The sequence below is a fragment of the Gekko japonicus genome, unplaced genomic scaffold (assembly GCF_001447785.1).
Source record: "Gekko japonicus isolate JY-2015 unplaced genomic scaffold, Gekko_japonicus_V1.1 scaffold340, whole genome shotgun sequence".
NCBI lineage: Eukaryota > Metazoa > Chordata > Lepidosauria > Squamata > Gekkonidae > Gekko > Gekko japonicus.
Window position 1 is genome coordinate 546,378 of NW_015161961.1, and position 17,648 is coordinate 564,025.

At 44.8% G+C, this 17,648-nt stretch overlaps 1 protein-coding gene across 1 annotated transcript in view; it reads right to left on the reverse strand.

Annotated features, from left to right (window-relative positions):
- Positions 1 to 17,648, reverse strand: part of STXBP4 (syntaxin binding protein 4) — a 210,631-nt gene that overhangs the window by 180,694 nt on the left and 12,289 nt on the right. The window contains exons 5-8 of the mRNA XM_015429546.1: positions 14,799 to 14,868; positions 12,209 to 12,283; positions 3,649 to 3,734; positions 2,251 to 2,383 (exon numbers count right to left, since the gene is read on the reverse strand). Of these exons, the coding sequence (XP_015285032.1) occupies positions 2,251 to 2,383; positions 3,649 to 3,734; positions 12,209 to 12,283; positions 14,799 to 14,868 (364 nt within the window). The remainder of the gene's footprint in view (positions 1 to 2,250; positions 2,384 to 3,648; positions 3,735 to 12,208; positions 12,284 to 14,798; positions 14,869 to 17,648) is intronic.

The following is a 17,648-nucleotide window of genomic DNA, read 5'->3' on the forward strand; positions in this document are numbered from 1 at the left end:
AAACAGCCCTAGGGAGGTGTTATATGCCTAATCAGGGAGATGCACTTACAAGCATTTAGTGGCCACACAGCCTCCCCCCCGATGGGGCAAACAACGCCCCTCTGGGCTGTTTCAGGCTGACTAAAGGAGGCCTGTGGGGAGGGAGGAGCCCTCCTCCCCTGCATGGTGGTCCTGATCCATACAGGGTCCTTGTGGCACTTCTAAATTGAGTTGCAACAGAAGAAGAAGAGGAAGAAGATAATGATGAAGAAGATGAAGAGGAGGAGGAGATTGGATTTATAACCCCACCCTTCACTCAGAGTCTCAGAGCGGCTTATAATTTTATTCCCTTCCTCTCCCCACAACAGACACCCTGTGAGGTAGGTGAGGCTGAGAGAGCTCTGAGAGAGTGGGGAATCAATGCCAGTTCTCCAGATTAGAGTCTGCTGCTCTTAACCACTACACCAAACAGGGAATTCACAGCTGCCGTATGGCTGCAAGTCATACAGTGGGGAGGGGACACTGAAGGTCAGTGGTAGAGGGCCTGCCTTTCATGTAGAAGGATCCAGATCCAGGCCTAGTATCTGTCCAAAGATCTTAGACAGCAGATGTTGTAAAATACCTCTTTCTGCCTGAGACCCTGGATAGATGCTGAGCAGACAAATATGTGTCAATGGTCTGACTTGATATAAGATTTCTGTTTATAAAACAAATGAAGTACATCATTATGCCCCAGCCAGAAATTAGAGGTTGTGTTCTTTCCATCAACCAGGATTGAAACCTGGGAATAAACCATGGTTTGGAACCCTGTTTTGCAGGGAAGGGTACAAACCACAGATTGCAGTTTGGACAAAAATGACAAACTGCGGGTTGGATCCAGTATAAGGATTGTGCAACTTCACCATTCCCCTCCTCAACAGTCCCTGGAAAGTTTATACCCAGGGCTGCAGGATCCGTGTGAATTAATAGCTATGTTGCAGTGGAGAAAAGGAGGGCCCCCCAAATCCCTCTCTTCTTCCTCTTCCACTTGTAAGCTACACTGACAGAAGAGACAGACAGAAAGGGCAATTTCATTCCCTTCCTCCTCCTCATTATGGCTAATAGTCCACATAGGCCCTGAGACCCCAAGAACATTCATGAGGCCTGAAAAGGTTGCTGGAGGAAAGACAGCTCAAAAAAGTTTAGTGTTCCTTGTGTCTGTGGACAGCTGGAGCCATACATTCACCATGAAAGCAAAAGTCTTTAATTACTCAACTGTGCACAAAGGGAAACAGGAAGAAGTGCGCAAACCCAGGAACACCCCCGACTCATAAGCCCTGGTTTGTCACTAAGTCTGAATCATGCTTCAGTGTCCCTAATGCTCTGCACATGTTCAGTATCTCCTGGTACAACCACGAAGGAACTTGGTGAAGCTTCAGAGTTCAAATGGGCAGTCCCAGCACAGATACAATGGGACACTAGATGTGTCTCACTAAGAAGCTCCCCAAAACAGGTAGGCAGGCTGCAGTCACCTCTTTTGCTAATGGAACTGCCTGCCTCACAAGTGACCTAGCTGTTTTGCTTGGGCCCCAGAGAAGGAGAGACATGGCCCTTCTATGAACCCTATGTCACACTTAGCAAACTGGGACACTGCAAAGCTGAAGCATCTCTGTATCCACAGGTGGGTAATGACGATGGGAAAAATGCAAACTGGGGTCTCAACTGTGCTCCCTGGATTGACCCTGAGAATTAGAAAAAGAAAAAGAAGAAAGGTGGCCAAAGAATGACAGATAAATAAGTGTGGCCTGATATTCAAAATGCCTACACCTATTATGGATAATTAATAAATGGCAGACTACAGGGTATGATTTTGTGGTCTATATATGGTGCTCCCTGTGGTTAATTCACTGTCCAAGCTGAACACAGACTCAAAAGAGGAACTCAGTGGCCAAGCAAATACCTCCCATGCAGAAGTTTAATCCCTACCACCTCCAGCAAAAGAATCTTGAGTAGCCAGTACAGGAAAAGACCTCTCTGTGAAGCCACTGCCAGCCAGAGTAGACAATACTGAATCAGCTACGCCAGCATCATATGTTCAAAGAAATACCAAATAACATTTGACAATTAAACAAATCTTGCTATGAAGACATTTCTTCTGTGTTGGCAACTCACCACAGTACGTTAACAAGGTGGCTTCTGAAACTGTGAAATTTGTATATTCGGGCCCTTTATGTAACAACCTTTCCTATAAGTTCTTATGGAAAAACCAGTACTAGAAATTGCTGAAATTACTTTGTGGTGGCCTGAAGGGATGCTGCCAGGGCAGGCTTTCCACGGTAGTCTGTGATAATGCCTTTTGAATGGGACAGCGGAGGACAGGATGACCTTGAAGATGATCCAGAAGAGAGACAGTCAGCAGATTGACCTCAGAGGAAGAAAGAGGAAGATGTACAAAATAAACACTGAGAACAGATTTTCAGGGCTGGCTTTGATCTGGTACTCCTTATGCTACATCCCATTAAAAGATGTGTCTCTGTGTTTGTATAATATATCTCCCACCTTCCTATCAAATTTAAATTCAGAAGCAACATGATTTACAAACAACCCACTACAATCAAATAATTAAAAAGCAAAGACATCCAACAGCACAGAAGAAAAGACAAAAGGCAGTCAGGTGTCAACAAAACCTGGGTCAAAAGGAAGATATATATATTTTTTTGGAAGCAGCATCAAAATATTTTCAAGGTAGAGGCCATACAGGTAGTTGGGGAAGTCTACACAGCGTACAAAAAGCCTCTGGCTTTGACACAGCCTTTCTATGAACGGAGTGTATGGCATGATCTTTGCCATCGTCTCCTTACTAGCACAGCCCTCTGCTCTACCTGAAAAATCATTCCTGAGGACCAGGGGACCAAGGAACAAAGTGGGATGAGACATGGAAAGGCTGCAGCCAAGAGAAGGGCAGAAATTTATTTCCCACCTGCCCTCTTCAGGTATAAGCCTTTTGCTACATTTCTGGAACTTACTCCACTGAGGAGGCACAGGAAGGAGCACTGAAAGGTCTGTGCTAACAGAAATGTTTTGCTTTGGAAACTCAGTGTATTCATATATAACAATGTAGAGAGCCATATTCTGTCATTTGAAACTACAGATGATAGAACTTGACACAGCTTCTGAACTGCATGAGTTAAAACACAATTCTAGCAAGCAGAATGTCCCTGGGGCAGTTAGTTTGCAGGTACTCTCTCTCTTACATTTATCATCATGATGTATCCACTATTAAGCAGTGACTGATGGAGATGTCAGGATGCAGTTATTACCCATGCAGCACAAAGTGTTCCCACACTGTGGGCACAGATGGGATATTTGGAAAGTTCTCCTTGGTTCAAAAACCACTAAAGCATCAGACTCTGCTTTGTAATGCTTTGATAAGCCCCTAGGGGGCAATACCACCCTTCTCTCTCCTTTATTCCCATAAAATTTTTTTTTCACAGAACCTTGATTGAACTGCCATGTCTTTTCTGTCCATCAAACAACAACCCACACATAAAACATGGGTTAAAAGGTCCATCTTCCAATTCATGCAAGCATTTCTACCAACCTGAAATATTAATGGAGGCCATCAGACCACCGAGCTTCCTCTACTATGTTCTTATGCTGCGCTCTGAAGATATATAACCAGCAACTCACCAGCTAGCAGCTCTGTTGGGGAATTCCTTGCAGAGCCTGTGTTACTATGCAAGCCATCCTTCTCCATTAGATCTAGAAATTCTTTCCTAGGACAATAAAGATACATTACATATTTTAAAAGCTGCTGCAAAATGCATATTTTCTAAGGTTTTTCAGGGAATGGATCCATCGCAGCTAATGGCTCAGTGCCAACACAAGACAAGAACTATGGTTTGGTTTAACTATACCTAGCTTCTGAAACCAGGATTTGGCCTGCAGGTAATCACGCACACCCTGGCTTGCTTGACAAACACTGCTTTCATTGCCTTCACTTTGGCTAATCGCCTCTGTAGCCAGGGAGTGGATAAGGAAGGCACTGGGGAATAAGATGGAATGCCCATGTTTGTACATCACACAGAACCATAGTTAAGACTGATTGGTTACTAGACAAACTTACAAAACAAGGTTTTAGATCCTGGTTTGTCAGACCTTTGTTAATCATGGTTAGTACAATGGCTCATATTCAGAAAAGAACACTGAGTTTAACGGAACCATGACGCCATGCTGTCTGAACTGAGCCTCTGTCTGCACTGCAGCTTTGCAGAAGGGCAAGGAGTTAAAGCTTCTGGGGTGTGGCAAGTTAGTACCTCCATCTATGAGCAGATTGTATCCACCATGTTCATCTCTGGCTGCAGAGTCAAGAAGCTGAAGATATGGGAGAGATGAAGACAGCACAATATGTTCTGCACAGAAAGATTTGTATCAGACAGCAGCACCCTTGAGAAAATATCCCCTGAAGTGGGGGTTCAAACTATAAATCCTTGGATGTTGCTGGTCCAAGAAAAAGTCTGCAAGTTGCAACTAAAAATCAAATTTGCCAACACCTAGACAGGGTTAAAAGCTTGGTTTTCCAGTATCAACATCATTTTCAAAGTTCATGAATATCACGTGACCCTCACAGGGAAGGTACTCCATCTTTTCAGAGCTTCATACCGGAGGCATTTGGGAGTTTTATTCTTACTACTATGCATACACCATTTCCAATCCTATCATTACTATTCTGCACTATTTTGAACTTGCTATTACTGTCTTTGCATAATTTGCATTTGCCTATTTCAGATGTTGCATTTAGGGGCCAGTGATCAAGATAAACTGATAGGTAAGGTAAAGTAAAGGTTCCCTTGCTCGAAAGCCAGTTGAGTTTGACTCTAGGGTTGCGGTGCTCATCTCCGTTTCAAAGCCGAAGAGCCAGCGCTGTCCGAAGACGTTTCCGTGGTCATGTGGCCGGCATGACTAAATACCAAGGCGCATGGAACGCTGTTACCTTCCCACCGAAGTGGTACCTATTTATCTACTTGCAATTTCTTGCTTTCGAACTGCTAGGTTGGCAGGAGCTGGAACTAGAGACAGGAGCTCACTCCGTCATGTGGCAACTCAGGTCTCGAACTGCTGAACTACTGACCTTCCACAGCCTGCAGTTCAGCGTCTTAACCACTTGAGCCACCGCAGCTCCACAAACTGATAGGTAAGAGATGGGAAATAAGGGCGCTGCTCCAAGTAGTACACAGCTCTATAAATGTGGCTGGGTGCAGGGCAAACGTGCCCTTTAAGAAAGTGGCTCAGTTAGACTTCATGTGACACCACAGTTCAATTCAACCACAGTTCAGTTCAGCTATCTATGACCAGTGTGATCACCTGAACTTGGAACAGTCCAGTTACTTTGGTCGTGTCAAACCAGAAACTCAGTGCTGCAAAGCTGATTTATCAATCACAGGTAGTCTTAACCATGGTTTTGCATAATGTATGGCCATTTTGGCTCAATCATAATTTATTCCCTGGTGCTGTACTCACTGTGATGCAGGCCAAGATACCAAATGATTATTTGCAAGGAAAGAACTAAAGTGATACAGCTGGCCTTCATTGTGACAAACCAAGACTTTATGATCATCTGCAAGTCAAATCCTGGTTTCCCAAACTAAACTGCATCCCAAACTAACTGCTTATGTGCTATGTCTGAATGGAGCAACTGCTGTCATACCAAATATTTATGTATAAGATGCTATACTTTATATATTCAAAGTGACTTACAGAGGAAAACATCATAAAATATCTAAAAGGTAATCAAATAGCACAAGTGACAGATTTTTTAAAAGCAGTAAATGCATTATTTATTTACTTTGCATGTTTCTGCAGCTGTTTTTGAACATGAAGCTCCCAAAGCAGCTTAAAAAGGCGAAAGCCGATTTCGGTGCATTGTACATCAAACCACAACAGCCACCTTGAACCAAAAGGAGAGGTGGGATGCAAATGTTTTAATAAATAAATAAAACTGAAAGATAGCCCTACATACCTACAACATGCCCGAAAGATGGTTGTTCAACCTCTGCTTGAAAACGTCCAGCGAAGGAGCACCCACCACCTCCAGAGGCAGACTGTTCCACTGCTCAACCACCCTTACAGTTAGGAAATTTCTCCTGATATTTAGCCAGTAACGACTCCCTTGTAATTTCCACCCATTAGATCTAGTCTTGCAATCCGGAGAAAGAGAGAATAGATCTGCTCCATCTTCTACATGACAGCCCTTCAAATACTTGAACACTGCAATCATGTCCCCTCTAAGCCTTCTCTTTTCCCAGGCTAAACATACCCAACTTTTTCAGCCTTTCCTCATAAGACTTGGATTCCAACCCTCTCACCATCCTGGTTGCCCTCTTCTGGACACGCTCGAGCTTGTCAACATCCTTCCTAAAATGTGGTGCCCAAAACTGGACACAGTACTCTAGGTGAGGCCTGACCATAGCAGAATAGAGCGGAACTACCACCTCCCTTGATCTGGACACAATGCTTCTGTTAAAGCATCCTAAGACTGCATTAGCTTTCTTCACAGCCACATCGCACTGCAGGCTCATGTTTAGCTTGTGATCAACCAGAACACCTAGATCCCTTTCACATGTGCTGCTGTCAAGCCAAGTCCCTCCCATTCTATATCTATGCCTTTGATTTTTTGTACCTAAGTGTAGGACTTCGCATTTATCTCCATTAAAATTCATTTTATTTGTCTCAGCCCACTGTTCCAGCCTATCTAGATCATTTTGAATCCTGACTCTGTCTTCTTCAGAATTAGCAATCCCACCTAATTTCGTGTCATCAGCAAATTTGATAAGCATCCCCTCTATGTCTTCCTCCAGGTCATTTATAAAAACACTGAACAGCACCGGGCCTAGGACAGAGCCCTGCAGCACTCCACTCGAGACTTCCCTCCACGTAGACGCAGAGCCATTTACGAGCACTCGTTGGGTATGATTTTTCAACCAACGGTTGCACCATCCAGCCCACACTTAACCAGCTTATCCTCAAGGACATCACGAGAAACTTTGCTGAATGCTTTACTAAAATCTAGATACACTATATCCACAGCATTGCCAGAGTCAACCATTTTGGTAACTCTGTCAAAAAAGGAGATAAGGTTGGTCTGGCATGACTTATTCTTGATAAACCCATGCTGGCTACTACTAATTAACTCATTCCGTTCAAGGTGCTCACAGACAGAGCGTTTAATAATCTGCTCTAGAATTTTTCCCAGGTATTGATGTCAAACTTCATGGACTCTGCTGATTTAGTCTGGAGCCAACTCTCAATTTCCTAAATCAAAGAATACTCTCTTTCTTATATGAGCAGGAAGAGTAGCTATCTGAGGTATACAATATCCAGCCTTTTTGTGGACAGAAAGTAGAAAGCACAGAATAACAGTGGTACTAAGAAAATTTTTCTCAGTGCTATTTATAAAAGACTGAAGGCACATTTAGAAACAGCAGGATAATTCTGCTTAGTACATAAGAGTAATCCTAAACACAGCTTCATTCTTCTAGGCTCACTCACTTCAACAGACTTAGAAGGATATAACTCTGTTTAGGATTCCACTGTTAAGTCTACTGGAATGATCAAAGTGCTCATGGCTTTTAATTATTCAAGATGGTTGGAGAAAACTAGGTCAGCATTCTTTCACTAAAAGCAGATTAAGAAACCACCTCATATATCCCCTCAAGAGAAGTCAAGAGACTAGAAAATCAAAACCATTTGAGTAAGAAGCAATTCCACCATCACATTTGCGTGCACACTTAGCATTTTATGAAACAATGCTGGCAAGAGAAGGAATTAAGATCATGGCCTGAAACATTCCAGTTTTCCCCTTGTCCTTTTCTTCCTAGAAAACACAAAAGCTCGACCACTGTTTTGTGTCATTTTGGGTGGTTCTAATAAAATATGGCTTTTGTTTTTTAAGTCTAGATTTGTGGCCCTCAATCTTTCAAAACCCAGAGTCCACCTTTAAGCTCAGGCAGCAAAGGACAAGGAGGTTTTTAAACCTGCCAGTGCTAAAAAGGAATCCCCGTCCCCCCGGTTCTGATGACTTGAACACATGATGACATGAAGCTGCCTTACAATGAATCAGACCCCTGGAACCAATGAATCCTCCCTCAAAAGCCAAAATAATTCCGGAAATGGCCCTGTCACCTCTGCTTTGACTTTTACTGACAGAAACCAAAGGTTCACAATACTGTTGTTGTTGCCTATTAATGGCCACTGAGAGGGCATCCATAAAGCCTGCAATAGGCCATTCGGCCAGACGGTGGCAGTGATGCGCTGCAACTGAGACAATGCTGACGACATCAAGCGACACCGAAAAAAGGAATGCTGCCGGGAACACGTCTGGACCTTACAGCCGACCAAACTCCGTCGACTACGAAATGTGTGTGATTTAATGATATATGTTGTCCTCCCTTACCCCCAGCATTGTTAGTCCCATGTGAAATTCAGGAGTAACTGCAAATCGCTCAGAGCCGGCAGCTCTGCATGGATTGAGCGATCAATAAATGGGAAGATTATTATTATTAAGGTACAGGCACTGATTCTATTATTTTGGGGTGGCTTAATCTCCCATATATCTAGTTTTTAGATTTCAAATTTCTTTAAAAACCTGGGGCTTCTTTCTTTTCTGTTCATGCCCCTAATCTCTTGATTTAAGTATCCACAAATGGAACCATGTTGAGACAGATATATTGACAAGCGGCAAACCCCCAAGTCTTTCCAAGGGAGCCTTTCATTTTTCCCTATTCCACTATTTCCTCTTTTCCTATCCTGAAAATCCCTATAGCCTCTCCCCTTTTCCTGCTCCTATCTCTCCTTTCTACCCACCAGCCAACCTACCTTTATTCATCTTGTGTCTTCGACTTTCCCTCACTCTCCTCCCCTAGTAGCCTCTAACTGGGAAACCTGATCAGACTGGGCTCAGTTGTGCAATGTCTGCCACTGGTCATCCCAGTTGTGCAGTGGGGAACCCACAAGGACTTTCAGGGGGCACCTCACTTTCCCTGTCTCCCCTTCACCACACTAGTTCCTCTTTCACTCCTAATGGCAATCTTTCCTATGGCAATCTTTCCCTGCTTCCTTCTCTCCTTTCCACCCACCCAGGGCCAGTACTTGCCCACCCACCCACTTGCTTGCGCAACTTTTCCCTAGCCACTGGCAAAGTCTCCCACCACACTGGTTTTCATAGAAGGAATGCTGCTGAACAGTAGAAATCACCCAATACTGGGTGAGTCATGTAAGCCACATGGTATCAAGTTGCACAGTGGTTGCTTCCAGGTTTGGCCCTGATGAACCCTCCCACAAAAAATCAGAACAGTCCCTCCCTCCTGCCTTTTATAGACAGAAACAAATGTTGGAAATTCTGTTGTGATTGCCTAGCACACATACCCGCCACTCTGGACAGCATTCATTTCTTATGGGTAAAGGCACTACTTTTATTACTTTGCAGGGTTTTAATCACCCCCCCCCCCCCCCGGCCAGTGTGTGTGTTTTTTTTAGATTACAGATCTGTCTTTTCTGCTCATGTCCCCAATCTCTGGATTTAAGTATCTACAGATTTGGTCCTGTTGATAATTAGATAGTTTCGATAGTCTAAATACCGTACCTGAGAAGCAAATGGTTACAAGATGTTGCATCACATAAGTAGGTATCTGTCAGTCAGAGTAGCCAGAGTATGGCTATAGAGCTTGCTCTGTGACTTTAGGCCTGTCATGGTCTCTCTCAGCCTGAGCCACCTCATAAAGTTGTTGTGGGAATAAAAATGGAGGAAAGGAGAACCAGGTATAGCGCTTTGAGATCTTTGGAGGAAGGGTGGAATAAAAATGTGATAGACAGGCAAGATACAGCAACGCTGTGGAAACTAAGCAGATCTGCATCATTTCAGTATCCTGAATGGGAGAACTCCTGCGAGTCATATTGGTTTACCAGCTGCAGGTAAAACCAAGAGATCCGTGCTTATATGTCACACATAATGAAGACTTACTTTGTTCTGTGGTTATTGAAACAAATTCAAACAATGTTTTCACATCTGTTTGGCAAAACTAACTAATCAAAGTTAGTGGAGTGGGCTGTATTTTGATCATGTTCTAACCATCTTGGCTTTTAACTAAAATTGTATCTTTTCCCCTCCTTTAATTGATCTTGGCCTGTTCAGTTTTTATGGCCTTCTGTTGTGTTTAAGACTGTTTTGTGTTTCTGTTTTTTATTGACGGCTGTCTTAAAACAAATGTTTTACTGCAGGCAAATTCATTTTATTGAACTGCTCTAAATTCCTTTATCAATTAATAGTTTACAATTTATCTTAATTACTCTTTTATTCATTTTTTCCTCTGAGCCACCATGAGGGATATGAATATGCTAATAAATACACGTCTGAATTAAATCATGGTTTTGTGTAACATCTGAATTGAGGTACAAAGGCATTCTCTCTAGCATTCTGTCCTCGTATAAATACAGAACTCAGGGGATCTCAAATTTAGTTGAAATAATACTCTGCAGCTAGCTCAGCCGAAAGATTAATCCAGTTTTGCCCTGAAGGTCACAGTTCCTAATGAGAGCCAAAATGATGCAGGTATGTCTCAATTTTTTTTAAAGAATAGTTCAAATGTTAAGCTAAGCAGAGTTGACTCTGGCAAGTACTTGGATGGGAGACCTCCATGGAATACCAGAGTCGGGTAGTAGTGGCAGGCTTTATTCAGCCACTTCTCTGAATATCCTCCAGGCCCCCAGTAGGGGTCAGTCACCAGAGGTTGACATGACTTCCAGGTGCGCGTGCATGCACACACATGTACATAAAGATACAAAAAAAATACAAAACAGAGATCAGCTCAAATGTTGGTTATTTGTTTTCCCCCTCAAATTTTGAAACATAAAGCATAGAATTTAATTTTGGTCTCAGTTCCTGCAAGACTTCTGTCTTACTATATCCACTCTGTATGTCAATCAAGGAGAGACTGAAGTCTCACCTGCTCTGCCATACATACCTTCTTCCCAGGTAAGTAGCTCTGTTATACTTTATCAGCTTCCGAATGTTTTCTCATCACTGCTTATATTAAGCTTTGTAATACAGATTTTCTTAATGCTCTGAATGCAACAACTAGAATGTGCATATCCTGACAAAATATTTTGTGTTTGAAAGCATGGCTTGCTAAGTCTATTGCACCAACTGGCCATTTCCCCTGGGTATGTGTTCAGAAATTACTATCAAGAAACCAGATGTTTCTCATGATGGGATTAGCAGCAGCAGGGCACTGACTTGTCAAGCTCAGGCCTCACTTGCCAAGTGTTTTCTTTTGCTTATACAATATGTTCTCACAGTCATATATATTTTTCCATATTTCTTGCCTGGCTTGTTTATCATCTCTACTGTCTGCTGGGGGGAGAGTGAATGACGGCTTTACTTGGTTAGTGCCAGCGTGTAACAGTTCTCATGCAGAAGCCTCCCGGGTGCGCCTTGGGAAGAATGTGATCTCATCATTTTCTGTGACCTTGTAGTCTAAGCAGCTTCTAGATAGTGTAACCGTCCGTTTGCAGGTGTTAGGGGGCAGTGGTATGGGCAGAGCAAATGTTTGGCGGGCTGAGTGGGCACACTGATTGGTTAAGGGGCATTTGGGGTATCTCCTATTCCCAGTATATTGCTGGGACTGACATCTGGGAGTCAGTTCCAACATGAAAGTTGTCTATGCTTGGATCCTTTCTTTCTCCCAATAAACAAATCTTGCTGCTACAGGAGTGTTTGTGAGACTGACTGCATTCCAGGACTTGACAGACTGACCCTTACAGCCTCATCGCTTCTCTTCCAATTGCTGCCCTTGTACAAGGGTAAGTTCCCTTCCTGCCCTGAGATTGCAGAAGAGGGAGAAAGAACTTCAGCGCCTGCCCTCAGCCAGGAGTCCAAAGGGAAGTTGGATCTGCCCTCCCTCCCACAAAGGACCTCATAGCAAAAGGAAAGGCAGCCTGGCGCCAGAGGAGAAGAAGCGGCTCCTCCCTTCCACTCAGAAAGAAACTTTGCTCCAGCTGAGAATGCAGCAGCACTGGCCCCTGCCAGAAGACTCCCAGACTGCAGGCCAGCTGCACCACTACCGCCAAAGCAAGAACGTCAGTGAGGGAAGACCAACCTGGCCCCAAGGAATATAAACTGTGAATGATCTCTTGTCTCTTCCCACCACTCCTTGAGCATTTTCTATAAACACACAGAATTCTGAAATTTTCTTACTTTGCTTCTTCATCTCTGGCAATGAGCAAAGACATATGATTGGTCACGGATGCCATCTGCAAGATCTCAAGAGCGCTGTAAGGTTGGGGAAAAAAGGAGAAAGTGGGTTAACTGTACTGATTCTTCCAGTCAGAAGCAAAGTTTCTATCATTATAAAGGCATATATGCCTTTGACACTTCTGCTAGCCTGGTAATTCTGTGATCCCAAGTATCCCTGCTCGGAAATAAGTTCCGCTGGAAATCATGCAATCTTCATTCTCAATATAATACAATCAATCATCCTACATACACCTATACATTACAAGCTGTCATCACAAAACAACATATTTCCAAAAGGTAAAACAGGATAAAACAATAAAGTGAAATATGAGAAGGTAGAACTACAATTTATTCAGTGAATGTTTATCTCATCCTTCTTTCAGGCAGTTTTGGTCCTCCATTTTACTCTCATCCATGTGAGGTAGAATAGGCCGAGAGAGGGAAAAAAAAATCATAGGTTCGAGGTCACTCAGCAAGTTTCAGAGCAAGCTGGAATTTGAACACTGGCCTCCCCAACCAAGCCTAGTCCAACACTCCAGCAGCTCTTGCTACACACTTTCAACTAAACACATTTAGAATCTGATCTTCAACAACCAGCTTATGTTACAACAGCAGAATGCCAAATAAAATGATTTAGGACGACACTTTAATGAAACATCACTGCACAGAATCAGTGCCTCAGAGGTGCTGCAAAGACAGATTCATGATGTTTCACTCAGAAATTGGTCTTTGACAACTCTGTTCTTTCCTTTTTGTCATAAGGCAAATATAAAGATACAGAGCTGGATCCAATGAAGCATGAACTGAATGAATTGATGGAATGGATCTCTTTCCTTACCGCCTCCTACACACTTAGAAAAGATGCTCCTGAGTCGTCGGATCTTCAGGAACAGAGTCAGATATGGCACAACACATACACCCACTTATGAAAGCTCTTGTTTGGTTCATATGAGAGCTCATGGAAAACCAGATGGGGTGATTTCTCCTGATTTCCCTTCAAGCTTCAGCACTGTTTTTTTGGGGGGTTTTCTTTTGGGGGGGTGTTCTCTTTACAGCTCATTTGATCCAATCTATAGGTTTGGATCCAATGGTGCTCTAGAATGAGCAGAAAGAACTTCAATGTGCTCAGTGGCGGGGGTGCTCTGATTTCCCCCCAGCTAAACATGTTGTATACAGGGGCTCAGGACTGAAGGTGTTATAATGCCACTAGGTCTGTTTTAGGCCCTTAATCTGTTGAATATATTCTATTTCTAATTTATAAATGCCTATTGTACAAGAGGAGCTGCGGTGGCTCAAGTGGTTAAGACGCTGAACTGCAGGCTGTGGAAGGGCAGTAGTTCAGCAGTTCAAGACCCGGGTGCCGCAAGACGGGGTGAGCTCCTGTCTCTAGTTCCAGCTCCTGCCAACCTAGCAGTTCGAAAGCAAGAAATTGCAAGTAGATAAATAGGTACCACTTCAGTGGGAAGGTAACAGCGTTCCGTGCGCCTTGGAGTTTAGTCATGCCGGCCACATGACCACGGAAACTTCTTCGGACAGCGCTGGCTCTTCGGCTTTGAAACGGAGATGAGCACCGCAACCCTAGAGTCGGATTCGACTGGCTTTCGAGCAAGGGAACCTTTACCTTTACCTTTATTGTACAAGAAAGTTATAGATCAAAATGGTAAGCTTAAGAAAGAACAACACCCAACATTATCATCAAACAGCAAGAAACTGCCATGACTACTTTCAGGGGTCACCTACCTGCACAGCACTGTGTATCACATTAAAAATATTTGGCCACCATAAACCATTTAGCTTTTTGTGCTTTTAAAAGTAATGCTTAATAGCTTAACATAAGGTTATGACTAGGGACAGGCACGAACCGAGAAAATAGAGGCTCATCCTGGTTCATGGGGCCGCATGAACCTCCCCGTTTACTGAACTGGCTCATTTAATGAGGTTCATGATGCGGGGGGGGGGGAAGATCTGAGATCTTCCCTCCCTCCTTTATGGTAGGGACAGCTCCCCGAAGCCAGCAGGATGGACGGGGGGGGGGGGGGGGGGGCCATTTAAAGGGAATGTTCTCTTTAAATTGATTTGGCAAGCCACACTGCATGCAAATGAAGTCCAAGCAATGAGTCACCCAGAAGTCCATCCCCCCCATTGCTTTGCCAATTGATCAGGGCCAGTACTTCTGCTGCACAAACCCCAACATCAACAGCATGAACCTCTGCAAAAAACCATAAATGATCATGAGAGGTTCATTGCGGGCATGATAGCATGACCCTCTACTCACAAACAGGGCGATGCTCATCATTAATTATAAGGTTTGTGCCCATCCCTAGTCATGACTCCAAAAAGAAACCTGATGGGTTTCATATTGTTCACTTTTTGGATTGCTCAATTAAGAAGTCTGAGCCCAAACCACTAAACTCTGGTATTAGCAGATATCGTGCAAGGAACTTCAGAAAGGTTTGCATTTCTTCATCAGAGATTAATTCGGACCAGAATGATAACATAAGAAAAAGTACTAGCAATTCTGATCCAAGTTAATTTAATTTATAAAGCATACCTTTCATTAGTTACACCAACTAAGTTTTCTCCATTGACTTCTAAGATCAAGTCTCCAACAAGCAACCGACCTTAAAGAGAAAGAAGCTAATAAGGAAAGGTAATTTAGTTCTACAAATGAGCAAACAAGGGAAAAATAAACACAGATATATACCACTGCTCCCAAACTGCAAGACATTGTTTCTACCAGTTATATTGTAATGTAAGAATTATTCCTAATGTACTTCCAACAATATATTCGCTCTCTTCCAATTGAATTCTCATTGGCTCAAGTCAGCCCTAATGCGAAACTGGTTTACAGTTAGTTTGTGAAATCTGGAATCAGCCTGTACGTGCTCATTCAAATCCTAGTCCAGGGGTGTCGAACTCATTTATTACAAGAGCCTGATCTGTCATAAATGGGATTTTGTGAGCCCGTGCCATGCGTGTCATAAAATGTAATGCCGGGAGGAAGAGGAGGAGGAGGAAGAGGAGGAGGAAGAGGAGGAGGAGGAGGAGGAAGAGGAAGAGGAGGAGGAGGAGGAGGAGGAAGAGGAGGAAGAGGAGGAAGAGGAGGAGGAAGAGGAGGAGGAAGAGGAGGAGGAAGAGGAGGAGGAAGAGGAGGAGGAAGAGGAGGAGGAAGAGGAGGAAGAGGAAGAGGAGGAGGAGGAAGAGGAGGAGGAGGAAGAAGAGGAGGAGGAGGAGGAAGAGGAAGAGGAGGAGGAGGAGGAGGAGGAGGAAGAGGAGGAAGAGGAGGAAGAGGAGGAGATTGGATTTATACCCTGCCCTTCACTTGGGAGTCTCAGAGCGGATTACAAACTCCTTTCCCTTCCCCTCCGCACAACAGACACCCTGTGAGGTGGGTGGGGCTGAGAGAACTTTGACACAAACTGCTCTTTTTCAAGGACAGCTGTGCCAGAGCTTGTGACTGACCCAAGGTCACATCAGTAGGTGCAAGTGGAGGAGTGGGGAATCAAATCCGGTTCCCCCAGATTTAGAGTCCACACACTTAACCACTACACCAAACTGGTAGAAGAGATATAAACTTTATAAGGGATACAGACAAACAAATAGATTATTTTTTTACTTAAAATACAAACATGCATCACACTCTTGCAATATTTCATTTATTTAACAGTCTTTGATAACTAACACCTCCCAAACCTTCCCCCCCTTAAAAGATGCCTGCCTAAAATGGAAAGGTGGGGGAATAGTGGGATTTGGCGATGCAATTTTAAAAATAAAACATCAAGAAAAAGCACAAGGATCACAGCAGAAACTAAAAATATAAACTAAAAAACATGAAATAGCTGGGCATTGCAAGCTGCTCCCCCCCATCCACTCAGAGTGTCAGTGGCTCTCCAGTGTCATGTCTCCTTTGGCTGTGGGTTCCCATGTTATACTCACTCAGGTACCCGTTCTCAGGTCCATTCAGCAGAAACAAACTGGCTCAAAACATCAATCCTGTATTTGCAAGGAGACAACCTCAGCAAGCAACAGCTTCAGCTGACATACAAACACTGGAAAGTGAAACCACTTCATTGAAATACACTGCAGCACAGACAAAGTTGCAAAGGAAATGGATTTTCCATTAAGGTCTCTGGGCCCAGACCAGAGGTCATTTCGGGGGGGATCGCAGTTCCCCCGGGTGAGGTACGGGGGCGGGGCACATGATGAAGCCCCGCCCCCCGCTTCCGGCCGCCCCGCTTCCGGCCCTCATTCAGCCAGGAGGAAGCAGGAGAAGAGGGAGGGTAAGTTGCTTCCTCCCTGCCTCTCCCCACCCCTGCCTGCCTGGGGCCAGGGAGGGCCTTTGCGGGGCTTCCTTGCACTCCCACCGGCCTTGCAGGTCCACCGCCGGGCCCCTCATGGGGCTCGGCAGTGGAGCTGCAAGGCCGGCGGTGGCGGCCAGGACCATTGGGGGCGGGGTGTGTGGCCTTATGACACACTTCCGGTGATGTCAGAGGGTGTGGCCTTATGACACACTTCCGGTGATGTCAGGGTGTGTGGCATATGCTAATGAGTTATGCTAATGAGTTCCCCTAGCTCTTTTTCTACAAAACGACCCCTGGCCCAGACAGATTACTCTGGGAATGACAGCCACCAGAGTGAAATGACACTCCCTGGGAGTAGCAGAAGCATTCTGGGATTGGAATGAGGGAATTCCCAGAGTGGAATTCCATTCCCAGAAAGCAGCTGCTACTCCTAGGGGATGTCATTCCACTCTGTGCCCTGTCATTCCAGTCCTAGAACACAGATTCTATTGCTAGGGACCGTCATTCTACTCTGGGGGCTGTCATTCTAGTCCCAGGGCACTGTTTCTATTGCTAGAAACAGACCCAGAGTACTCTATCTGGGGGCAAAGACCTTAATGGAAAAATCCCTTCTGCATTTTCTATGCAACTTTGCAAGCCCAGAAGAGTTTCCTGCTTAGGGTTGCCAAGTCCTACCTCGTCCTGAAGCGGGGGACTCCCGGGTCGATCCTGGAGCACGCGCCGCAACCAAGTCACCAGGAAGTGATGCGACCACGCCGGGCATGATGGGGACGGGGCTACGACCATCCGAGGGAAAACCCCAGCGTGCCAGGCATGGTCGCGCCACTTCCTGGTGACGTGCACGTCGGGGTGGAGTTCCCCCCGGGGCCCGACCCGGCGAACCAAGTCACCAGGAAGTGATGCAACCACGCCGGGCATGATGGGGACGGGGCTACGACCATCCGAGGGAAAACCCCAGCGTGCCAGGCATGGTCGCGCCACTTCCTGGTGACGTGCACGTCGGGGTGGAGTTCCCCCCGGGGCCCGATCCGGCGATGAATGGGCCTCTGGGGTGGGGGTTTCCCCACCCCCCGGGGGGACTTGGCAAGCCTATTCCTGCT